This window comes from Ictidomys tridecemlineatus, chromosome 13 (genome assembly GCF_052094955.1).
Source record: "Ictidomys tridecemlineatus isolate mIctTri1 chromosome 13, mIctTri1.hap1, whole genome shotgun sequence".
Classification (NCBI taxonomy): Eukaryota; Metazoa; Chordata; class Mammalia; order Rodentia; family Sciuridae; genus Ictidomys; species Ictidomys tridecemlineatus.
In genome coordinates, this window is record NC_135489.1 from 17,207,896 (window position 1) to 17,234,110 (window position 26,215).

Here is a 26,215-nt window from a genome sequence, read left to right on the forward strand (position 1 = left end):
AGGTAGAATAGAGGAATTACGTCTGTTTTTGTTTTTTTTTATTTAGCACAGCATTAGGGTAGCTATTAGTTAAAACATCCTGTATTTCATAATGACTAAAATAGTATAAGATTCCCATTACATTGAAATGATTAATGGTTGAAGAGATGGAGATGCTTATTACCCTGATTTTATTATTAGACATTGTGTATATTATTGAATTACCATAATGTACTCCATATATATGTTTCAATTTTAAAATCTGTGTCTTGTAAACAATAAATAACACTTTAGTGACCTACTCCAGTAGCAAAAAATAAACTAAGAAATTACCAGCCAGGAGTTCAAAGCCAGCCTCAGTGATTTAGTGAGACTTTAGGCAACTCAGTAAGACCCTGTCTCTAAATAAAACAGAAAAAAGACTAGGGATGTGGCTCAGTGTTAAGCAGTGCTGGGTTCAATCCCTGGCACCCCCCCACCCCAAAAAAGAAAGAAATTATTAGCCAGGCCCCCAAAAGCCCTTCTCAGGTGCCTCCATACCTGTCAAAATGGTACACAATTGTTCTTCAAACTAACTTACAAAACATCTTTATTATTGCCAATTAATCCTGCTTTGAAAGTTTCCCCACCTTTATAAAGTTTTCTTCTCTCTTTGACTTTGACTTCACCTTTTTAAAAAAGCTATCCCAGGGGTTGGGGTTGTAGCTCAGCGGTAGAACTCTCACCTAGCATGGGAGAGGCCCTGGGTTCAATCCTCAGCACCACATAAAAATATAAAAATAAGTAAATAAAATAAAGGCATTGTGTCCAACTACTAAAAAATAAATACTTATTTTTTAAAAAAAAGTCTATCCCAAATATCAGATGGGACCCAGGTCAATTCAGTGAAGAAATCAGCCTGAAGTGAAGTGATCTAGGCATAGTGGCACATGCCCATAATTCCAATTACTCAGGAGGCTAAGGCAGAAGGATTTTAAGTTCAAGTTCAGCCTGGACAACTTAGTGAGACCTGTCTCAAAATAAAGTACTAAGATCTGGGGATATAGCTCAGTGGTAGAGCAACCCCTGGGCCACCCCTCTCCCCCGAAAGTATGGGAGGTGAGGGGTTGGGAGCAGGCAATGACAACTCAGAGCATACACAGACTGAACCTGTGAGGATGTTGGGGTACATCCTGAGAGCAAAAGGAGGTCATGGAAATTGCCTTTCCCCCATTGAGAATGAAATTATTGTGTTTATGTTTTTAAGTGTTTGCCCTGGTTGTACCATGAAGGTTAGACTGGAGGGGTTTGGGAAAACTCAGAAGACAGGTGGAGAGGTTGACAAGAGGGAGGATACCACTTGTATTTGTACTAGAAGGATGGATTCTTGAAGCAAGAAAGTTTGTAAGCTTCAAGGGAAGGCTATCAGAGAGCTCCCACGCAAAGACTTGAAGCAAGAGATGGGTCATTTGCTGAGATCAGATCAGGGCAGGAGAATGATGTGCTGATAGTCAGAAACCTTCTGAAATACTGACCAAGGAGCCATTAAGGAGAGAGGGGTGTTGCCTGAGGGTGGGGGATGGAAGAGGGTTCACTAGCAGCCCTCAGCAGTTTGGTTGAAGGCTTGATTCACACACGATCATAAGAATAACAAACAATCAATAATGCTATCTAATTAAATGCCATTTAATCAATGATATCATAATTCAAAGGCTTATCAAATGTCAAGCACACACTAGGCATTTTTGTATACCTGATCACCTATTATCCTCACAACTTATCCAGAAAAGGGTTATTATCACTTTACAAAATAAAACATCTGCAGCTCAGAGAGCTTAAGGAATTTGAGCAAGGCCATGAAGCAAGAAGAAGAGTTCTGTCTTAACAGTGCAATGTACCTTGGTTTCAGAGCCCTGATTATTTGAGTTATCACTATTCATTATTATATTGCTATTCATTATTCATTATATCATCGTTATTCATTCTCCATAAGAAATGATCATCCAGCAGGGCTTTAGAATGGTTATGTATTTACTTCCCTAGGGAGAACAATAAATCTTGTGTTTACAGACAAGCCGATCATACAGCTGGGAAATCACTGAAGTGAAGGTTCTCTAGGAGGGAGTGAGTTAAAAAGCAAACCTAAGTGCTTAAATCTTAACTCCACAAGGAAAAAACAAAGTTACATGTTCATTTCCTTAAATTGGTAATTTCGCCGTAAGGATAACTGCCACTTATTGTTTGCAGGTACAAACAACGATTGATTACCTTCTCTGACAGCTTAAGGGATTCCAAATTAAGGGAACACTGCTTGTACCACGCCCCGTTCTCGGTCTAGGACCGGGAATGAAGCGCTACGGGCATTCAGTGATTTTTAGCCTCTTTTTTCTCCAAAGATTGTTTTGAGCTGCAAAATACTGATTGTACACGAATGCTCTCGCAAGATGTCCTCGACCTTGCTTGGACACAACCCAAGTTAACTCTCTCAACCAGAACCCCCCAACCTCCTTCCACGCCTGGGAATTGCGGCCGAGCGCCGAAACCAGGAGCGGACCGTCACACAACTGCAGGGAGGGCGTGGACATGGCCCGAAGCCAACATGGCGGCCACGACGTCGCTTGCCCTGAGCCTAGGTCAGCGGTCAACTACGGTGGCCGGTGCGGACCTTGTGCCATAATAATGGATTTGCGTTTGGTTCATGACAGGGCGAGGAGAGATCCAGTGGGAAGGCGGAAGATGACCACAAGAGGAGGGCTCCCCTAGCTGGCCAGAGTTGAATAAAAATGAACAATGCCATTCATTCAATATGGAGCATTTGCGAACTTCTGCCTGTTGCAGCTGTGCTATAAGGAAACTTCTGATTCTGGCAGTAGATTGCACTGAATGAGATTGATAGTTCCTAAATCCTTACCGACCGCAAGGCTCTGTGCAGAGTTCTCTGCAAAGACGGTAGCCAGCCACGTTACCTGCAATCCAGTGGAAGCGCATAAGGGCCACCTAGCAGACACAAGAAGTACAGTCATTCCTTCATATCTGAGGTGAATTCGTTTGAGGATCCCAGTGGATAATAAAATCCACGAATACTCCAGTCCCTTAAATAAAATGGTGTACTATTTGCGTATAACCTATGTACCTCGTCCCATATACTTTGACATCTCTAGATTACTTGTATTTACCTAATGCAATTTAAATGCCACGCAAAAAGTGTTTTTTTTTTTACCGTATGCTTATGGAATAATGATAAGGGGGAAATCAAGTGTTAATTTAAAAAAAATTCGTCCATAGTCAGTTGAATCAGACAGATGCACACTGGGTCCATATCTTCTCCAAATATCTCTCTCCACCCTTGCACCAACAGTCCAGTCAGAAATGTTCTGGTGACAGTAGAAGCAAGAAAACAAGATCAACAAAACAAGCCCATTTAAAACCCTTGCTTTGGGTCATATTAAGTAATATCCACATGACTAAAATCAACATAAATGGAGTATGGAAGTATATTCTTTTTATGTAGAAAAGGAAAATATATGTGAATATTTTAACCAATAAGTATTTTAACACAGAGAACATGATTATACTATTGAATGCCATAGATATGAGCTGTCACACTTCTTCACTGAAAATATGTCCCCTGGTTAGAGGAGACATTGGGTACCTTGGAGATGGATATAAAATTCTTTAAGTCCACAGATGTTGGTGCTGTGGCTACACTTGAAGGCACATCACTGTCTCCTCCAGTGTCCTAATTTACCTGCCTTCAAGTAGCCAACTGGTCTGCCTGAAGAATGGTGTCCTATTAGATCATCAGGGCAATAGCCATCAAGATGAGCCATAATGAGGAATAATCCATGAGGTTGGCCTAAATTCATGGAGGGTACTTCAGATGACAGTCTCTTGGTGCCTCCTGGCAAGACTTGTGACCTTCAGGTGAGGATGCAGCCAGTCTGCCATGAGGGAGCTGGGAGATAAGTACTCCAACATTGGTCCCCTCCATCTGTGCTCTAGTATTTTTCCTATTGATGGTACCAAGCCAGGAACCACAGAGTAAGGAAAACTTTGATGTAGTCCTCACAAGCTACCTCTAGAGGATCAGAGCAGAATAGAGAGGGGAAATTCATTGGCTGGGTTATAGCAGGCAGCTCCTTTGTGTTCACCTGTGTTATACCAGGGTGTGTCCAGTACAATATGGCAGACAAATCAAAACATCGCTTGATGAATTAGATTATAAAAGACAGTGCAGCTTCAGTTTTGGTCACTGTGGTAGGCAGCTTTCTAAGAGGGGACCCATGATTCCTACTTCCTAGTATTCATGTCCTGGGATAATATTGTTCTCCTCTGAGTGTCAATTGGACTAAGATTCAATTCTTTTTTTTCTTTCTTCACCTTTATTTTAATTAGGTATATATGACAACAGGATGCATTTTGTTTCATTGTATACAATTGCAGCACAACTTTTCATTTCACTGGTTGTACACGATGTATCCTCACACCATATCTGCAGTCATACATGTACCTAAGGTAGATGTCCATCTCATTCTACCATCTTTCCTGCCCTCATGCACCCTCCCCATCCTCCCTCCCCTTTGCCTAATCACAGTTCCTCCATTTTCCCCATGCCCCCCCCATTATGGATTACCTCCACTTATCAGAGAGAACATTTGGCCTTTGTTTTTTGGGGATTGGCTTACTTCACTTAGCATGATAGTCTCCAACTCCATCCATTTACCTGAAAGTGCCATAATTTTATTCTCTTTTAATGCTGAGTAATATTCCATTGTGTATATATATCACAGTTTCTTTATGCATTCATTTATTGAGGGACATCTAGGTTGCTTCCACAGTTTAACTATTGTGAATTGAGCTGCTATAAACATTGATGTGGCTACATTACTAGAGTATGATGATTTTAAATGCTTTGGGTATAGACCAAGGAGTGGTCTATACCCAAAGGATTTAAAAACTATTCCAAGTTTTCTAAGGCTCTCCATACTGCTTTCCAGATTGGTTGCACCAATTTGCAGTCCCACCAACAATGTATGAATGTGCCTTTTCCCTCACATGAATCAATTTATGGCAAAAGTGATGGGATGTCACTTCTGAGATTAGGCTACAAAAGATTGACTTTCTTCTTGCTTGCTCACTCTGAGGAAGCAAACCCTATGAAGAGACCCATGTGACAAGGAGCTAAAGGAGATCTCTGGCCAACACCCATTCAGGCTAATATGGAAAAGAATCTCCACCACAATCTTTTTTTTTAAGAGAAGAGAGAAATTTAATATTTATTTTTAAGTTTTTGGTGGACACAACATCGTTGTTTGTATGTGGTGCTGAGGATCGAACCTGGAGTTGCACTCATGACAGGCGAGCGCTCTACCACATCCCCAGCCCTCCACCACAATCTTAAATTAAGCTACTGAAGCCCCAGCTGGACAGAATACAGTGTGATTAATGAGAGCCTCTGAAAACAGAACCCCCAGCTAACGTGCTTCCAAATTCCTGAACATTAGAAACTGAGTGAGTTAATACCTTTATTGGAGGCTGCTAAGATTTGGGGTAATTTGCTTTAGATAACATACATTCGTGAAAGAAAGTGAAAGTTCATGAACTATCTCTATCAAAAGAAGACAAATATTTTTTTAAAGTATTTGGTTCATATTTTTGATAGGCCCTGAACCTACTATATATGGAGCCATTTTTAGAGTTCTTTTCAAACAAAAAATTTTTTTTGTCTCAAGGGTGAACTCCAGAATTCCACTAAGTTGAGAATAATGATAGCTACCCTTTATTTAGTTCCTATTGTATTCTGGTTGATGAACTTGCATTATGGTTTACAAACAGGGAACCTGAAGCTCAGACAGGTTGGTACTCTATCTTAAGACCCCCAGTAAAAGGAAGAACGAGGTATGTTTTCTGAAGCCCTATGTCTTCCCACTACATTATTATGGACTCCTTATAACTTTAAATGAAAATACACCATAGTTCTTGTCTTAATTGCAGAGGTTCATTCAATCTTTGAAATTAAAAAGTTAAAGTAGATTTCGCGTGAGAGAGAGGACAATTTTTCTTGATCTCCACCAGGAAGGGGCCAGGACTCTGAATGGACCCAGGACCCGCTCACCCTCCCCTGATTTACTGACAAGAATTCAGCCAGCATTCCAGCATCTAGGGCTCTGAACAAAATCTTTGTTCTGGTTTCCAATAGAGCCCGGCACAGCTAAGCTAGGCGAAGAAGTGAACCACGGGACCGAACGGAAACCACGGCTGGTTCTCAGGGAGGCAGGGGCGGGGCTGGGCAGCTCTGGAACCGGAAGTTATCTCTGCCCTGACAAAAGATGGCGGCCGTGGCGTCTCTCGCCCACCTGCCGTAGCCAATGGAACCCCGACGCTCGACTGACTCACACCTGCGACCTGCGGCACTACGTTGCATGATGCAACCCTGGAGTCAAGGAAGCTTTTCCCGCACGTTGGGGTGACTGGGCGGTGGCGGTGTTGGGACCATGTCCTTGGAAGTGACCAGGGCGACTGCAGGGATGGTGCTAGGTGAGTGAGGGGCGGTGTGTGGCGCCAGGCTCCCTGCTTGGCGAGGAATGCCAGGGCTGACTTTAGTGCCTGGCGCAGGGTGGCCGCTCCTCAAATAATTGCGGAACGACTGGAGGGAAGGAGGGAGGGAGGATGGGGCCTGCACCCTCGCTGGACTGGGACGCGTTGGGCCAGACCGCGCACCCCCGGGCCCTGTGTGCCCCGGGGTTGCCGTGGCGGCGGCGGCCGGCGCTGCAGCGCCACGAAAATCCCGAGATTCCAGTGAGACCTCGGCGCTATGAGAGGCTCAGACATAATGAAGTTCCCAGATAGAAATTTTTCCAAGGGGATCTTCAGGAAAGGAGTAAGAATTTTAATTCCCTTCCCAATAGCCCCATGTACTGAGATTTCTAATAAGAAAAAGGGGAGGGGTGATCTGGGATGTCGCTAATGTCTCAAGGAGGCTTCTACCTTATGCATTTTGTATAACTTTGGAGTTTCCATTTCTTTGAAAGACCATAGTGGACTGCTGTGCTTTTTGATTTTTTCCCCCATCTGCATATCAATACTGGGATGTTTATTTCGCCCTCAGTACAGCCCCAGGGAGATAGATGTCGTTTTTTCTCATTTTATAAAGATAGAAGTTGAGAAAGGTTAAGTAAATTCCCCAGAGTTACTATGGCTTTTAAGGTACAATGTCCAAGATGCAGTCTAAGTTTGGCCAACTTCAAAGCCTTTGCTTTATTACTCAGGTAAATGGAAGTAGTATCACAAGTTAAAATGACCCAAAGTTTCATTTTGAAAAGGTAAATTTGTAACAACGTTTTTAGGAGGCAAATATCCTTGAAATAGGGTGTTGGAGAATAATTGTGATATTAATTTCTTTCTGACTGTTAAGTTCTGCCAGTCATGTGCTTGTTCTGTTTAAAGAATTGAAAAATGAATGAAGTAGTTACATAGTCAAGTGGCAAGGTTATTGGCCAAGCAAATAACTTACTCTCCTTTTATAAAACAGCAGAGCTGTATGTCTCAGATCGAGAGGGAAATGATGCCACCGGAGATGGAACCAAAGAGAAGCCATTTAAAACAGGCCTAAAGGTAGAGTCTCTTCTCATTAGGAAAATAACTCTTCATTTGTTAGTGGCTTATATAAATGATTATGTGACTTGCCAAGAATTTACTTCAAGCTCTAGGTTGTTTTGTGAGATAGAGTTTGTAAGTCATCTTCATTGCTGTAACCAAAATACCTAACAAACAATTTCAAGGAGGAAAGATTTATTTTTGGCTCACTGTTTCTCAAAGACTTTTTATTTTTAGCTTTTTAATTTTTTTGCAGTGATGGGATCTAACCCAAGGGCTCACAGTTGCCAGAGAAGCACCTTACCACTGAGCCACATCCCCAGCACTTGTAGAAGTTTAGTTCATGGTCAGTTGACTTCATTGCTTTGAGACTGATATGAGGCAGAACATCATTGAGGAAAGCACAGGAAAGCCACTTAGCTTATGGCAGCCAGAAAACAGGGAGAGGAAGGGACCATGAACAAGATTAGTCCCCAAGGGCCCACTCTAAGGACCCATTTTATCAAATAAGGTTCTACATTTTCCACAACTTCCCGATAGTCCATTCAAATTATGAATCCATCAGTGGATTAATCCAGTGATGAAGTCAGAACTCTTGTCCAGTCACGTTCTGAAAGCTCCACCTCTGAAAATCGCTGCATAGTGGACCAAGCCTTCGACACACGAACCTTTGGGACATTCCAGTTCTAAATCATAACCGGGTCTCCCTATGTTGCCCAGCCTGGCCCTGGGACCAAGATGACCTGCTTCAGCCTCCCAAGTTTCTGAGACTGTAGGTACATGCCACTATGTCTCACTAAAGCAGGTTTTGAAGGGGTTTTTTTCAAAAGAGGGAAAATATGGTAGAACGTACACAGATATGTGTCTTTAAAAGTGTTAGATAATAAAGGCCAGGTATGGTGGCACATGCCTGTAATCCCAGCTACTCAGGATACTGAGGCAGGAAGATGGCAAGTTCAAGGCTAGCCTTGTCAATTTAGTAAGACCCTATCTTAAAAAATACGAAGGGCTGGTGGTATAGATCAGTGCTAGACACCCCCTGGGTTCAGTCCCTGGCACTGCAAAACAAAAGTGTTATATGATCAAAGCCTAAATTCTTTTTTTTTTAATATTTATTTTTTAGTTATAGGTGGACACAATATCTATCTTATATTTATGTGGTGCTGAGAATCGAACCCAGTGCCTCACGCGTGTTAGGCGAGTGCTCTGCCTCTGAGCCACAACTCCAGACCCAAAGCCTAAATTCTTTTGAACATTTAAAATAAGTTTCTTTCTTTCTTTTTTTTAACCACAAGGCATTGCATGTTGGAAGTTTTCTCTCTAACAACTCAGGTTGCCAGTTTTTCTAAGAATGAGAAACACCTTTCCTCAGTCACACTGAGTTCATATCCGGATGGCTTTTTGATGAATTTTCCACAGTCCTGACTATTATCTGGAGCCTTGAGACTCAAAGCCCTGATTTATATAAACACACCAAGAATGGACTCATTTCTCAGAGCAGCCTTGTAGATCTGAAGTTTGACAATGGATTACCAGTTTATTGACCTTCTGTTAGATTCTAGGTCTAGAATATTCCCATGCATTTGGCACATTCTCTCTAAGCAGATTTTTTTGGAAAGCCAAATAGTGTCAAAGTGGTTCTTCAAGAGCTAGGACTCACGGTATGCATATTAGGTAACTAATAGCATCAGGTTAAGGTATGATCCGAAACATCCCTCTTAGATCATCATGTACATGTCTGTTCAGTGGAAAGCTAGGGTCTGTCACCTACAACTGCCACATAATGGAAATGGTTAAACACTTCCCCCTTGGGCAAGCACTGTACATTCATACTTGGCCAATTCCCCTTTTTGTTAACTGTATTACGTTTAGTTGCTATCAGATTCTCCTAGCTTGGAAGCATTCTCTGTTAGACCATTTGGTAATGCTTTAGTGTGTCACATATGGGTCTTGCTTTTTAATTCTTAGAAATCTTTCTTTCCTTTCTGGGTTATTGGGGTGTTTCCTGGTGGTTTCCCCAAACTGAAAACACTTGTTTAGGTAAACCTCATGACACCATTAGCAAATTGTGCCATTCTGATTTGGGGAATAACAGTTTGGCCCTTTAATTTTCACTGATATAAAAAGAGGGAACAGTACAGATTATCTGGTTGTGAGTGAAGTCTGGATGATCCACAAATGCAGTCTTGTTCTGTTTAACCACTGGGATAGAGTGTGCTTAACACACTAAGATAGTCATGATGACACTTGGCAGCATGATCTTTTGGGACTACAGTTGGAGGATGGCTCATTATTGACTAGAACATCATTGTGTAGCACATGACTATATTCCTGTTAACTTCTGTTAAAAAGATGGACTTTCATCTATGTTTTCAAAAGATCCAAGTTCCTTTCTACTCTGCAGCAGTCATTGTTTTGGGACTAATGTCCATTTAGAAAAGGTCAGTTTTTTAAGTTTCAGATCTTGCCATCATGGAATAATTCATTGTATTTCCTGTTTGTCTTATTGAGAAATTTTGAAAGAATAAATGAAGCAGTTTGTAAAATATTCATTTTTATATTCAGTTAACTATTTTTTAAAAACTATCACATAAAATGATGTATAATAAACGAGTCTACATGCAGGAATTTTTTAGCCATTTGTGAACTTCGTCATTATGTTGTTATTTTATTGAAAGAATTTTTAAAATCTCTTACTTGATCCTCTGATTTCTTGCAGAGTACTAACCTTGTAGGTGTCATCTGCAGTTGGTTTTTGCTCTTGGCTGTCTTTTTTTTTTTTAATTTTAATTTAAAATTTTTTTTAGTCATACATGACAGCCGAATGTATTTTGACATATAAAACATACATGGAATGTACATACATCAATCATATTGTCTATTCTATTCTGCTGCCCTTCCTATCTTCCCTACTCCTCCCCTCCTCTCCTATCATTTCTCTCTATCCAATCTAATGTGACACACTTTTTTTCTTTTTCTCATTACAACATCATATATGTATTCTGTATAACAGTGAGGTTCTTCCATCTTCCGTGCAACTCCCTTTCTCCCTCTTTTTCCCTCCCACCTCTCTTCCCTATTTAATGGTAGTCTTCTTCTCATGCTCTTCCTCCCTATCCCATTTTGAGTCACCCCCGCTTAGATCAGAGAAGACATTCGGCATTTGTTTTTAGGGATTGGCTAACTTCACTTAGCATAATCTGCTCTAATGCCATCCATTTCCCTGCAAATGTCTTGGCTGTCTTTTCTCTTGTCAGCATACCTGTGTTGGTCCCTATAGCCACTGCAGATCTTCTGTTTGTACTGAGGAGCTGTGTGTTGCCAACTGAGCTTGCTGGGATTGTTTGTGGAAGGACTTAATGGCTTCTACTAGAGCAAAGTGCTTCTTAGTGCATTCAGCTAGTTGCTGTTATGTCAGCTTTCAGCTCTTGGGGTCTTTGTGCTGTCTTGGCTCTTGAATATGTTATAGATTGTTAAAGTTGTCTCATAATCATTTTAAATATTGTGCAATGTTAAAGAAATTCATTTTTTTCTCTTTCTCTATCTCAGGCTTTGATGACAGTAGGAAAAGAACCATTTCCTACCATTTATGTAGATTCACAAAAAGAAAATGAGGTAGGATGAATCAAAAACTTTAATTATATTTTGTGAATAAGTTTTCATCAAGACATAGAGGTCTTGAAAAAAATTACATATCTCTTTTTCTTTCTAGAGGTGGGACATTATTTCTAAATCACAGATGAAGAACATTAGGAAAATGTGGCATAGGGAACAAATGAAGAGTGAATCCCGAGAGAAGAAAGAGGTGATTAATTTATTTGCCGCTGTGTGCATTATATTTATTTTTTATTGTATTTGGAGATAGGATCTTTATATTTTATTTTCTTATCATTGCATTACAATTATGGATAATAGGTTGATTATGGCATATTCATACAGGCACATAACAATCTGATCATTCTCCTTCCCCAATGCCTTCCCTTTCCTCCCCTTCTTCCTCCCCAGTCAGCTTGCTGTACTCCACTGATCTCCCTTCCGTTATCACTGTGTACATTTTTAAAGCAAACATTCTGGAAACCATTTTAACCAGTTGCTTTATTTTTAAAATTAGGCAGAAGATAATTTGCGAAGAGAAAAGAACCTCGAAGAAGCAAAGAAGATTACCATTAAAAATGATCCAAGTCTGCCAGAGCCACAGTGTGTAAGTGTGTATGTCATTTCCAGTGTCATGGACTTAGCAACTTTATATCATTATTTCTGGGTTTGAGGGGCATGACACATTTATTCCTTCACAATGTTTGTCTTTTCTTTTAGAAAGGATGGGGAGAATGTTTTAGAATTATAAGACAGGGGTTCATTTTAATATAGAGTTTAGTAATTACATGTTGAACAAATTCTGTGCTGTGTGGTATTGGTCAAATGATTTTACCTTTTCTAGTATCAGTTTCTTCACCATCAAATGTAGAGGTGGATTTTTTTTTTTTTTTAAATATACTGCATCCAGGCCCTCTCACATGCTAGGAAAAGCACTGTATCACTGAGGTTCATCCTCAACCTGAAAATCCATGAATTTTTAAACAGATAAAAAGTATTTGTGGGGGCTGGGCTGCGGCTCAGTGGTAGCACACTTGCCTGACATGTATGAGGCACTGGGTTCAATTCTCAGCACCATGTAAAAATAAATAAATAACATAAAAAGGTCTGTCAACAACTTAAAAAAAAAAAGTGTTTGTGATTCTGTGAAATTGTGTTCACTCTTCTGGTTCCCCTAGTCTTTCTGGAACCCAGATTATTGGATTATGAATGGACATGCTGAATTCTCCTACTTCCTAACCGATGGAATTGTTTCTTTTACCATATTAACCATTTTAATCCTTTACTCATCTCTCTCCTTCATCTTTCAAACAAAAAGCCTTGGTTAGCTTCAAGTCCCAGCACCGGAAAAGGCACTGGTAGGCTAGGATTGTTGCAATACTGGGAATCAGGTGCTCCACTTAGGAAAAAGTGAATTCATTTATTACCTGATTTTCTGTAGCAATGAAATCTTTTTGTGTGTCTTTATTTTCATATTTTCCCTAAAGTGTTAAAACAGTCACAAATAATGCAAAATTAGAGCGAGTCACGCTACTACAGTTTGAACCCACATATTTCACCATGTTGGGATGGTGAAAGAAAAAAATCCAAGTATTTTTTTAGTGTCCACTTAGTATTAGTGGAAATGTTGGTATGTGATAAATGACATGATCAAATATTATTTATTTTCATTTGCAGGTGAAGATTCATGCATTAGAAGGATATAGAGGCCAGAGAGTGAAGGTTTTTGGCTGGGTCCATAGGCTGCGTAGGCAAGGTAAATGATATCATTTTTCTTTTTCTCTTTTTAATTTTAAATAATACCTGATCTCAGATGAAGAACATAAAAATATTTACTTGGGTTTGTTTAGAGATCTTTTTCTTTTTCCTGGTGTGCTGACTTTTTAAAAGATGTAGTAATTTATAGCCTACATTTTTCCGAATTACTGCTGCCATTGAAAGTTTAAATATTACTTAAATGTTATTTTAACTGTTAGCAACCATAGTGATCAGGAGGTAGCCAGTAAATTCTTGTTCAATTGAACTTTGATTATTTAATGAAAAACAGGAGATATGTTATAGGAAAGTCAGATCCTATTCTGAAATTTGGCAGTAGGTTTACTTTTATAACTAGTATCTTTGCATTCTGTTTCTCCTTTCGTCCTGATGTTTTGTTTTCTCTTTCTGTTATTTTATAACTTGTATTTTTTACTATCATGATCAAACCTTTCATAAAAATAAATTGGGCATGAATTTAAATTTCTCTTAAGCAACATGCACTTCCCACTGAGTACACAGGGAGAATAAGTCATAATTCCTTAGCTCATTTCCTACCATCTTGTTATTCCATGGTGATGTGGATAATGATAATCACATAATATTTAAAGGTATAGTGCAGTGAAAATAAAATGCTTTATAAATAAAGGGGCATGTTACTGGTGTATATTTCAAAGGAAATGGGCTGTATGGAAGGATTGAACTTCTAGTACTTAATCTTGATGTTTCTAAGATGTAAGATCAAATTATGAAAAAGTACTTTCTAGTCTCTAATCTGGCTAAATTTCTGTATTTCATTTTAGGAAAGAATTTAATGTTCCTGGTGTTGCGGGATGGTACGGGTTATCTTCAGTGTGTCTTGTCGGATGAGTTGGTACTTTTTTTTTTTTTTTAAATTAATGACGGAAAATTAGATTTTTTTCTAGGAGGTTCCTTTATTGTTATTTTTGGGAATTTTAGGATCTATGTACATATTTTAAACTATTATTTTCACAATGGATATGTTTGTCAAAACATCACATACATCATTAAAAGAAAAAAATTATTTGTTAATTGTAATTTAATAAGCTGGGGGTGAATTTTGTAATGTAAAATTACCAACACGTTAAAAAAAAAAATAGAACAACCTAAGTAACCCCATCACCAGCTTTAGTAACTACCAAAAACTGGTAGATAATCCTGGTATGATATTGCTCCCTCAAACTTTATATTATTTTATTCATATATGCCTCTGTAATCATGTCTAAGAAAAAAAATACTATTTTTAGGTAGTTACCATTATCATCTCCCCCTAAATTACCACAACTTCTAAATATTGTCCAATATTCTATCAGATTCTCCCAATCGATTTAATAATGACATTAAAGTTGGTTGATTTCAGAATCCAAACAAGATCTCCATCTTATATCTGGTTGATATGACTCTAAAAAAATCTCTCTTTTATCTATAATAGTATCCTTATTTTCATTCTCCTCTTTTCTACCCCAATTTATTTATGGGAAAAACATGACAAATTGTTCCTTAGAACTTCTCACATTTTGGATTTGGTTGATTGCATCCTGTGGTATCATTTAATATATTCCTTTGTTTTCTGTATATTTTATGGGGGGAGGTCTGATTAAGTTAAAAAGTGCCCAGCCTGACCTTGAACTTGCAGTCCCCTTGCCTCAGTTTCCTGGGATCATAGGCATGACCTACCATGCCTGCTTTCCCCATCACTTTGCTCCTAATAACTCTAGCAAGTATTGATCATCATAGTATATATGGTGTTTTTTGTGTGGATTTTTTTTTTTTTTTTTTTTTTTAATTTAAAGATAGGGTCTCACTAAATTGCTGAGGCTGGCTTTGAATTTGCAATCCTCCTGCCTCAGGGCACCCACCACCCCCTGCAAGTTCCTAGAATTACAGGCATGTGCTACTGTGCCCAGCTTGCTTTTGTGTGTTTATTTTTTGCAGGGATACTCTACCACAGAGCTACATTCCCAACCAACTTTTTTTTTTTTTTTTGGTACCAGGGATTGAACTCAGAGGCACTCACATCCTCAGCCGTATTTTGTATTTTATTTAGAGACAAGATCTCACTGAGTTGCTTAGCACCTTGCTTTTACTGAGGCTGGCTTTGAACTCTCGATCTTCCTGTCTCAGCCTCCCAAGCCGCTGGGATTACAGGAGTGCACCACCATGCCTGGCTTTTTAAATTTTGAGAAAGTTTTGCTAAATTGCTGAGGCTGGCCTTGAACTTGGAATCCTTCTGCCTCAGTCTCAAGGCATTTGGATTATAGGTGTGCCCTATTGTACCTGGTAGCCTGTTTATTGTTTGAATAGTCAGGATTTGAAGAAAATAAAAAAAGAACTATGATATATTTTTAAGAAATGTGGATGCTATGACATCAGGTAATAAGGTCTTTTTTTTTTTTTTTTTTTTTGTGGTGCTGGGGATTGAACCCAGGGTTTTGTACAAGGTGGTAAGATCTTGCGGGGCAAACACTGTGTACGTTGTTCACTGTTGATAGAAACATTATTTGGCATGTGGCTTTGTTGAAAGTTTAAGTTAAAATTTGCCCAGCCTGACCTTGAATAAAGAGCTATTCTTTATTCAGATTTAAAAAAATCAATGGCAGTCTTATTTCCTTTTTATCAGTATTTGACCATATAACTTGGTCATAAATAATCCTCTTAACTTTATATATTTTAGAATATTTCTATTCATATAACTTGTTTGTAAGTAATCCTTTTAATTGTATATTTTAGTGTATTTAATATCCACACAAATAACTTAATTTTGAACTTTGATCTTTTACAGTGTCAGTGTTATAATGGAGTAGTTTTGTCTACTGAGAGTAGTGTTGCTGTATATGGAATGCTAAATCTTACTCCAAAGGGCAAACAGGTAAGTAGATTAAACTGTTCTCACTGGTTGAGTGAATTGGTGTCTTTTTTTGTACTTTGGGATTTGGCATGTAAGTAGCCAAATGTGAAGCACTTGTAAATTTAGTGTACCTTGTTTTTCCAATGAAATGTATAAACTACATAATTTGTCTCAGTCTTTTTTCTGTTCCTATAATAGAATACCACAAACTGCATAAGGTATAAAGAAAAAAATTATTTCTGGAGGCTGGGATGTCCAAGATTGAGGGACTGCTTCTGGTGAGGGCCTTCTTGTAGTGCCATAACATGGTGGAAAGCCTCACATGGTCAGAGAACATATACCAGATAGAAATCAATATGGGGCTGAACTCACTTTCATAACTAACAAGTAACCCACTTCTAAGATAATCCATCAGTGGATTAATGGCATTAATCCATTGATGCAGGCAAAGTCCTCATGACCTAAACACATCCCATTAGACCCCACCTCCCAACACTGTTATAATGGTAATTAAATGCCATTGTAACTTTTGGAGGAAACAAACTTTATAACTTGGCACAACTTGTTTGATAAGAATAATTCAGAAATTTCCAACCTTACAGAATTCTGATGTGATCTACACATGCTGTGGATGTATTCATAACTTTTCAACTAGTCGAAAATAAAAACCTATCCCAAAATTTTCAGAAAAGAACAATAATCTAAACCTACAACTTTCTGGTCAGAATTTGAAAGCCTGTTTTCAAAAAGTCATATAATTGGGCTGAGGTTGTGGCTCAGTGGTAGAGCGCTTTCCTAGAATATGGAGAAGCACTGGGTTACATCCCAGCACTACATAAAAATAAACAAAATAAAATAAAGGTACTGTGTCCATCTACAACTAAAAAATATATTTTAAAAAAATATAAATAAATTTTAAAAAGTCATATAATTGATGTTCAGAGAATTATTTGGTCTTTAGCCAAAGGGCACATAACCTATTTCAGTTACATTTACTTTTTGATAATTATAGTTCACATAATTACAGTTACCCTTTTTTGATTAGGAAGGAAAACAGAAAGATGTAATATATTAGCCACAAGAGGGAGCAAACAGTCCTACTAACTAGAAATGTTGGTAAGGTATGCCATGGAGTTCATACAAAAGAGCCTGCAATAAAAATGAATATTGAATTCAACCTCATTGAGTTTTCTTGGAAGGGATGAGACTGAAAATGAGGTAGTTGTCATAATGTTACTTGCTGTCCAGTGTTTGGCTCCAAGGTAATTGAAAATTTCATGATATGTGACTTTTAGGATGAATTACTTTAAATGAAATTATTAGGGAGAATTCTAATTTTTAATATGTATATTAAAAAGGTTAACCGTTTTTAGTAAAATGTTTCCATTTTAGGAATGTTTACATGGTTTCTTAGTCTGAAATAATATTTCATAATAATAATAAGTAGTTTTGTGTGTGTTTGTTAATAGAAATTTTGGTTTTGTTTTTAACTTTGCATTTAAGTTTTTCAGTGTGGATAAATATGTTAATTTGTTATTAGGCAAAGGCTGGAAAGAGACACCAAATGTTAATAGTAGTTAATAGTTACTCAAGGTCATAAGATTATAATAGTTTATTTTCTGGTTTGTGCCTTTTCATTTAAAAAGAAAGTGTGGCTGTGTGTGTGTATTTACTCTGAAGAAATAGTAAATGAAAAACTATCAATATAAAATTGAATTATTGAGTCTTCACTTTTAGAAGAAAATGTTACTAATGATGGAAGTTCTTAGAAATATCAGCTTACATTTACCTGCACGCCTGAATTCCCAGCTACTCAGGAGCCTGAAGCAGGAGAATTGCAAGTTCAAGGCTAGCAAGATCCTGTCTCAAAGTACAATTAAAAAAGGACAGGGGATGTCACTCAGTGGTAAAGCAAAAGGAAAATGAAACAAATCAGCTTACCAAAAATTTGGACATAAAGTAAAATACTGTTAATTTTTTGTTTCCTTCTCCTTCCCTGTTTCTTCCTACTCTACCTTTTAAAAATGTAGGCTCCAGGGGGCCACGAGCTGAGTTGTGACTTCTGGGAACTTATGGGGTTAGCCCCTGCTGGAGGAGCAGATAACTTAATCAATGAAGAATCTGATGTTGATGTCCAGCTGAACAATAGGCATATGATGATCCGAGGAGAAAATATGTCCAAAATCCTAAAAGCACGTTCCATGATCACCAGATGCTTCAGAGATCACTTCTTTGATAGGGGTTACTGTGAAGTAAGTGTGTGATGGTCATCTTTTGTAGATAGTACCTCTTTGCCATTTTGTGGTGAACAGTAGTGCTCAGGACAGACCTACATTTCCTCCTTCCATACAAATAGGTTACTCCTCCAACGTTGGTGCAGACGCAGGTAGAAGGTGGTGCCACGCTCTTCAAGCTTGACTATTTCGGGGAAGAGGCATTTTTGACTCAGTCCTCTCAGTTGTACCTGGAGACCTGCCTTCCATCCTTGGGAGATGTTTTTTGTATTGCACAGTCATACAGAGCAGAACAATCCAGAACACGAAGGCACCTGGCTGAGTATGCAGTTGTCTTTTTGGTTTTATTTATATTTAGAAAATATCTTGAGAAAAGAAATCTCTGTATTGATAAATGATGTCTGTGTGAAAAAAACCTGGTGGCTTATGAGAATAATGTAAGAACATGTTAAGTTTTGCCTCTTAAGCTACAGCTAAAATCTGTTTTTTCACTTTTCCTGGAGCTTTTACATGTTAAGAAAGAAAAAAAGGAATCTCTACTTGAGGTAAAGAGGTATTGAAAATGCTAATTGCAGAGTTGAGAATTGGTTAGTAGTGTTGGAATTTTACCTTTCTGGATAGTTTCCGAGTGTAAAAATTTTTACTTGAGAAAAACTTAGTGTAAAAAAAAGAAAAACAAAAAACTCATAAGTGTCTTGTCCTTCAGGTACACTCACGTGGAAGCTGAGTGCCCTTTCCTGACCTTTGAGGATCTCCTGAACAGATTGGAGGACTTGGTTTGTGATGTGGTAGATAGAGTCTTAAAATCACCGGCAGCAAGCATAGTGTATGACCTCAACCCGGTAGGTGAAGTGTTTTATGAAGGTAAACAAATCATAATCCTTTGTTGGAAGACAGTGAGTCTTCCTAGATTTTTGTAGATTTTATGGCTTGGCAAGCTGAAATAAGTAAATAATAATTTGAAGACAAAATTCAATATTAATCATTGTTTGTAATTTTATAATATTTTTAATGTGTATACAGAGGTTCATACATGTTTCTATTTTAGGAATGTTTACATGGTTTCTTAGTCTGAAATAATATTTCATAATAATAAGTAGTTTTGTGTGTGTGTGTTAATAGAAATTTTGGTTTTGTTAGTTTCTTTATGTACTCTCTATTTTTCTTTTCTCCTGTAGAACTTTAAACCCCCTAAACGGCCTTTCAAACGGATGAACTACTCAGATGCTATTGTGTGGCTAAAAGAACACAATGTAAAGAAAGAAGATGGGACTTTCTATGAATTTGGAGAAGTATGTATTCCTTTCTCATCTTTCTTTCTAAGGTAGTAGTGTGCTGAAGTGGATTGCAGTTGCTGCTAAATTAACTAGTAATCTGGAGGGAATCTGCTTGTCCTCAAATAAATGATAATAACAGAGCCTGCTTCTTGGATTGTCTGCGGGTGCATTGTAGAGTGAGCCTTAGAACAGTGCCATTTTTGTAGTACGCCACAAATAACTAGCAAGTTTTTAGCCTTCAAATATCATCCTTTGTCTCCCCATGATCATTCCTCAGCCTCTAGGTAAAAACTCTACTCATAATCCACTAGCCTGGCAGAAGTGTTCTAGAAAATTATGAAGCCTTTGAAATTAAATGCAATATTTTGGTATGTGTATAAATTTGTTTTTCTGGCATTTCCAAAAGGGATTCATTCATTCATTCCAAAACAGATTTACAACTCCTTCCCATGGAAGGAGATTCAAAAAGAAGAGAGCCATTGTTTAAGATGCAAAACTGAGAGAGAGGGCTTTGATGGAGAAGCTTTCAGTACGAAGGTTTAGCCTAGTAATCTCCCTCCCAGCATGCCTTGGGAGTGTGGATTGGCAACAGTGTTCCAGGCCTTAGTTTCTGTGTAATTGTCCTTACATAATATTTGCAGATCTAGTTGTTTCACAAGTGAAATGTGAGTAGCTGCTACCAACTAGTTTTGTTTTGATTTTTTAGAAGGAATTTATACAGAGGATAAAGAGTATACTATCTCTATAAATCACCCTATCTTGGGACTTTGGTTTGTTATGTATAATAGCACAATTTTGAATTGAAATCTTGAGTGACTGATTTGTATACCTAGTGCTTAACAGCATTATTGAATAGAAAGAATACAAGCTGTAGAGTCAGAACATGTCCATCTCCTACGTGGGCTTAGCTCTTGCCTCTGCTCTGATCTGTTGTACAGCTGAAGGCCATTGACCCCGTCTGATTCTTCTCTCCTATGGAGGCAATGTCCTCTTGTAAAGGTTGTGGGAACTAAATAAGCTAAATGTCTAGCAGGGTCCCTGGCACAGGGACCATGTCAGCTTGTATTGTACATTGCTCTCATCACATACACACAAGGGCACTAGAATATATAAATGGTTTTCAGGTGTGCAGTAAGACCCCACACCTCCTAACTTAATGTTACACAGATCCCCAGAATGAAAAGTAGCACAAGCTAAGAGACAAGCACTCTCCCGCTCATCTTATCCCCTTTGGCACCTCAGAGGGCCTGGGGCTCCAGCAACTGGAGCTGAAACAGCTATGCCAGGTGATTGCTCAGCTTTCTTTCTGATTTAATATTAAACAAACCAATGAGTCTTGTTCAAACCTCAATCAGTTTTTAGAAGGATAAGAGTTTTCAATTTTAACTTGAAAACTCTGTGGTTTACTAAAGGATGTTTTAAGAGAAATAGTCACTTGGTTTATCATCTTTTTTCTTGGCTAACTATTCCAGATGTGATAGCATTTTAGGGGGGTGGGGGTACTGGAGATTAAACTCAGGGGCACTCAACCCCTGAGCCACATTACCAGCCCTGTTTTGCATTTAATTTAGAGACGGGGTCTCACTGAGTTGCTTAGTACCTCGCTTTTGCTGAGGCTGGCTTTGAATTTGCAATCCTCCTGCCTCAGCCTCCTGAGTTGCTGGGATCACAGGCAGCTGTGATAGCACTTATAAACTTTATATTGTTTGTCTTATAATGTTTTACTACTATTGAAGGTATAACTTTATAATAGGAAAGGAGTTCAGATAACAGGAGAATTTAAAGATTAGTGTCATTAATAATGTACTCTGTGGAGGTCAGGGTGTTATGGAGCATTGACAGATTACCTTGGTCTAAAGTAGACCATGACTTTAAAACTTGGTAAACTGGCCACTGAGAAAATAACTGAGCAGGATCTAGTCACAGCTTAGAGATTTTTGTTTGTTGGTGAGGCAGGATTTGTTCCTCAAGCTGAGACATACTAAAGGAGAAGGCACATCTTTTTATGGTTTATTTAATAATTGTGTGAATCTATAAAATGTTTATTTCTTTTTTGAAAGAAATTACTTCTTATGTGGATGTGTATGGGTTGGGTTGGTGTTTATCTCCATTGTATTGTGTGCATAAGAAGAAGGGCTGTGCAAAGGGAAAGAGCTGCTTCTCTCTGGTTGCATTTCCAGTCGTAAATGTTAATGAAGTCTTTTTAACCTCAGGATATCCCAGAAGCTCCTGAGAGACTAATGACAGACACCATTAATGAACCAATCTTGCTGTGTCGATTTCCTGTGGAGATCAAGTCCTTCTACATGCAGCGATGTCCTGAGGATTCCCGCCTTACTGAATCTGTTAGTTTGTGACTCAGAGATTATTAGAATTATGGTTTTTAAGGGAGTGGGGACTGTCCTTTGGAATAAGGTACTACTTGGGGCAAATATTTTGTAAATCTAGAATGATAGTAATACTTGTGGTTCATTTCCTCCCCTGATTTGGGTTAACATGCTTCAACAGGGAATTTGAATAATATTTGAATTTTGCATGATTATTGTGCTTCTTTTAACAATAGGAGGTTAATTGTAGTTTTTATTCAAACCTCACAGCAAAGCCATGTAATTGTGCATTTTATTTTTCCTTGTATTTAAAGGTTGACGTGTTGATGCCCAATGTTGGTGAGATTGTGGGAGGCTCAATGCGTATCTGGGATAGTGAAGAAATTCTGGCAGGTTATAAAAGGGAAGGGATTGACCCCACTCCTTATTACTGGTATACAGATCAGGTAAAAACAATTTTTTTTAAAGTCTTTAATTTTTTTCATTGTAATAGTTCTGTATACACTGAAATTTTTGAAAGGAGAAAATTCCAGGTGGTACTTGGTGTTTGAATGAGTTATATTTGGTTTCATGGTATAATAATGTTGCATGTGAATGTTGCCATTTTTATCTTTTACCAAGTTATATGTTAATTTTCATTTGAAAATACATTAATTTCCATTTGGAAATGGCCTTGCTCATTGCTACTGAGTTTTAAAAATATGTTATTAGAAATTTCCAATTTCTAGTACTTTCATTTTCTGATAAAATGGAGATGCTTAGTTCAGAGGTTGAAATTTCTTCTTTCCAGGGCGCTGCTTAATGTCTGATTTATTTTTCATTTGAATTATTTCTTTCCATGTATGTAGTTTATGAAGGTGTAAGACTATGGGTTGAATTCTGAACCACAATGAGCTAATTCCTCTAGAGTGGAAATTTTAACTTTTTAAGATAAAATTTTATTTATTTATTTTTTTAAGATAAAATTTTAAACTAAGCATTTACTCATTCTTGCTCTTGATTTCTTTTTTATTTAACAGAGGAAATATGGTACATGTCCTCATGGAGGATACGGCTTGGGCTTAGAACGATTCCTGACTTGGATTCTGAATAGATATCACATCCGAGATGTATGCTTGTACCCTCGATTTGTCCAGCGCTGTAAGCCATAACTGATTCCTCCTAAAGCATGAAGAAAAGATGGTCATGAAAGGAACAGACTGCCTCATTAAAAAAGGAACAAAATGCCAAATTGTCCCATGTTTATTCCATTGGGGTACAGCTTTCTGTTTTTTATTCCCAGCTACCATAAAACCATAAAAAGTAGTTCACATTATTTGAATATCAGGGGACATTGATATCATTTTAAGAAAAAATATCCACTACAAAGTCTGGGGAAAATATGTGGCATGTAACTGTAGTTATGGATACATTTCGGAATTTTATCCAGTTATAGCAATTGTGTTAAATATGCCATCCATAATTAGTTTTTAATTATCATGTAAGGTATCCTAAAAAATATATTTAAAGCTTAAACTTTCTGTACTTTTAAATGTAACTGGAATTCTTTAATTTGTATCATTTTATTGTATCAGTGATTTAAAACACATCTGTGGGGGCAGTTCACAGTGTGGGCATAAAGATTTGCTAGTGTTAGAGTGTACCTCAGCAGTAGATTCTGGAATCTAATGAGTACATTGTTTTACATCAGTTAATCTTTTCTGAATCCACATAGTTGCTTTTAATTTTGAGGCATATGATTTGATATGGAAGAATTTGTAAAAGTGGATTTGCCTTAAAATTTAAAGTGAGCATAATTGTTGGGGAGAGGCGTGGTATTTAAATGATTGACAACATCCTTCATAGCATTAGTTTAAGATAAAGGGGTAGACCGAGCTTCCTTCTTTCCTGGTGATTTTTAAAATTAAAAATATGTTCCAAAAGAATTTGGCAGTTTGAATCTTAACAAAACTGACTGGCTGGTTGAGTCATCCCTCCCACGTCCTTAGAGCTGGTCTGTGCTACCTTACATACTTCATAGCAGGATTACTGAATGGCTTCAGAGCAGATTTAGTTAATTTTTCCCTCAAATGCATGCCATGTATTCTCAATAGGCTGTATTTTCCCAGTGATCAATAAATGGAACACTCATTAAAAACTCTTTGCTGGTTTAATGTTCTCAAACTAAACATTACTGTCTCACATTAGTTCATATCTTATGCATTTTTAATCTTTTATTTTTTGTGGTGTATATATGTAAAGTTAGATATTCAACTTAGTAGGTATTACTAATGTTATGGTAATTAAAGAGGCCAATTTTTAAAAATTAGATATTTAGGCCCTAGTTAGAACTTTTTTGCCAATTGCTGGGTTTCTGTTCTCGTGACTAAAAGGCTCAGGGGTCACTCCAGTTAAACTGGGCTGCATGAAATAACCACAAAGAGACACCAATACCTTTTTCTTTGGGGTTGCTGTGCCGGCTCCTCTGACCTTAAGGGTCCCCAGGAAGAGAGAGAGAGAGCATGCGCTGACCCCTTGTATTGAGGAGAAACTATTCAAATGAAGCAAGGGGTCAGGTTTCAGGGGGCTGAGTATCTTCATGATGTCCACTGTCAGCAGGTTGACTGACACCTGGGTAGGCCATACCCAAGGGCACAGTAAGAGAAGGGGACACACACAAGGCACTTCCATGGAAGATCTATCCTAAACAGGGCAAGGGGTTATATTACAAAGGAACAGGTGAGCATAGCCTCACCCATGGGGCTGTAGCAAGACATACCCATGGACGAGACACCGACCCTTGCACCCAAGAAGAGTGCCACATTTCTGTGACTGAGAGCCTTAGCACCCAGCCGGGGAGTGTAACTCAAGTCACGTGTTAAGGTTGGCCTCCCATATTTTTGTATCCTTTTTGTGTTAATTTCTGACACTAGATTTTATTCTATGTGTAATTAAGTGAAAATGGCAGATGGAAATGGGGCATTTGTAGTCTATGTGGCTATATCTTTAAATAAAAAGTACTTGAAAGAAGGTGAATGAGCTCTATTTGGCTTCAACTTGGCAGTTTAATTGAACAGAATTTAAGTGAATAGGCTTAGTTAGCCTAAACTTTAATTGTATAAGGAGGTTAAGAGTTTTTAAATACTAAAAGAAAGCCAAGATTAGGCGGTAGGTAAGGGAGCAGAGGTCATGGTTACCTCAGGCCATTAAACAGCACACTTCATTTGTTAACTGCGGCAGTTGCTCTGCTCTAAGTGCCACGGATACCATTCCTTGTCCCTGCCATGCACAGCTCATAGACACCCCTGGTTCTGAGTTCTCCTCTCATGGGACTCCTTACTGGACTCTTCATCTTATGGATCTTTCCAGCTGGAAACTGTTGATGCCTATTCATTTTGGCTCTTGTGTGAGAGACATGCCCAAAGTTAGAGACAAGCAAGAGGATGGTACTGTAGCTGTTCAAATTATAGATAGCCCTCAACTTCAGGATGGTTTAATTCATGACTTTTCAGGTTTAATGATGGTGCAAAAGCATCACCAGGCAAACATTCTGTATCATTTTTAATGTAGCCAGTAAATTATAGGAGATGTTTAACACTTCATTATGAATAAGCTATGTGTGAGGTGACTTTGCCCAACTATAAACTTATAATGTTAAATATTTTGAGCACAATTAAAGTAAGCTAGGCTGAGTTACTAGTATGGTAGGTGCATTTAGTACTTTTTCAACTTACCATTTTAACTTACGATGGGTTATAGGGGATGTAACCCATCATATCAAGAAATATCAGGACTTATACACCAACTTTACCTCTTTAATGTTCAGCCATTGCTAGCAACCAGATTTTTCTACCTTATTCAGCTCTCTCCTACCTTGCTGCCTCTAGCAATTCCTGAACATGTTTAATATATACAGTAGTTCAGTTCTGTCTTAAGCAACCTTGGCTGTACATTGGGATCACTTGGGGACCTTATGGTCCCTGGTACCTGGGACTTATCCCAGAACAGTTGAATCTGAATTTCAGGGACAAGGCAGGACATTTTTAAAACATCTCAGGTGAGGATGTCATGAAGTTGATGGTCACTAGTACCTTCCTCCTAAGCTTAACCCTCATTACTGTGGGTCCTTAGTAAATGGTTTCATATTAATCATTGTAGCTGAAATAGGAAAACTGAGGTGATGCTGAGAAACTATAATGTTTCAATTATTTTAAACCTTCTTAAAATCAGTTTATTTTATTCAGCCCCTCCAGAAAAAAAGGACAGGGGTCGTGATATTCAGATGCTGTAGTTCATAGGCATGTGGAAATCGCTTTCCAGTAAGGTCACTAGAGCTTTCTTGGCTGGGTAGTAGCCTCCTCTGCCCCCATGTCAGTACCTTTAGGTCATTTCCATGGGCTGGTCATTTTTTTATGCTGAAAAGCCTCCATCTTTCTCATCAGTTGTTACTAGCACAATGATTTGGTAAAGAGCATTCTCTTTGAAGAGAGAATAGAGACAAAATGAAAACTGTGGAGGATAATGAACTTTGAAGAGAGAAATTTGATCAGAGATGAAGAGGTTATGTATGTGGGACAGACACTAGTTTCTAGAGTCAAAATCCAGTTTGATTCTGGTATAATTTAG

The 26,215-nt window shown here is 38.2% G+C and overlaps 1 protein-coding gene across 2 annotated transcripts; it reads left to right on the forward strand.

The window, feature by feature from the left end:
- Window positions 1-6,336: 6,336 nt before the first annotated feature.
- Nars1 (asparaginyl-tRNA synthetase 1) lies at window positions 6,337-23,750 on the forward strand. 2 transcript variants are annotated; one of them, XM_005323035.5, is made up of 15 exons: window positions 6,337-6,495; window positions 7,490-7,572; window positions 11,104-11,169; window positions 11,267-11,359; window positions 11,666-11,755; window positions 12,826-12,904; window positions 13,707-13,777; window positions 15,707-15,793; window positions 17,803-18,024; window positions 18,129-18,328; window positions 18,713-18,848; window positions 19,185-19,298; window positions 21,497-21,628; window positions 21,925-22,056; window positions 22,630-23,750. In XM_005323035.5, exons 1-15 carry the CDS (start codon window positions 6,453-6,455, stop codon window positions 22,759-22,761), a joined length of 1,680 nt encoding a protein of 559 aa, XP_005323092.1. In that variant the 5' UTR covers window positions 6,337-6,452; the 3' UTR covers window positions 22,762-23,750. The 2 variants fall into 2 exon arrangements, with proteins under 2 accessions (XP_005323092.1, XP_005323093.1); XM_005323036.5 differs by having other exon boundaries at window positions 6,341-6,495; window positions 7,493-7,572.
- The last annotated feature ends 2,465 nt before the right edge of the window (window positions 23,751-26,215 follow it).

What these genes read in the sequence shown, in the direction of transcription:
- Nars1 (XM_005323035.5), top strand. Translation starts at nt 6,453, where the DNA reads ATGTCCTTGGAAGTGACCAGGGCGACTGCAGGGATGGTGCTAG. An exon ending in CCATAGGCTGCGTAGGCAAG is followed by an intron (nt 12,905 to 13,706) that starts GTAAATGATATC and finishes ATTTCATTTTAG; the next exon opens with GAAAGAATTTAATGTTCCTG. An exon ending in ATTCCCGCCTTACTGAATCT is followed by an intron (nt 21,629 to 21,924) that starts GTTAGTTTGTGA and finishes TTGTATTTAAAG; the next exon opens with GTTGACGTGTTGATGCCCAA.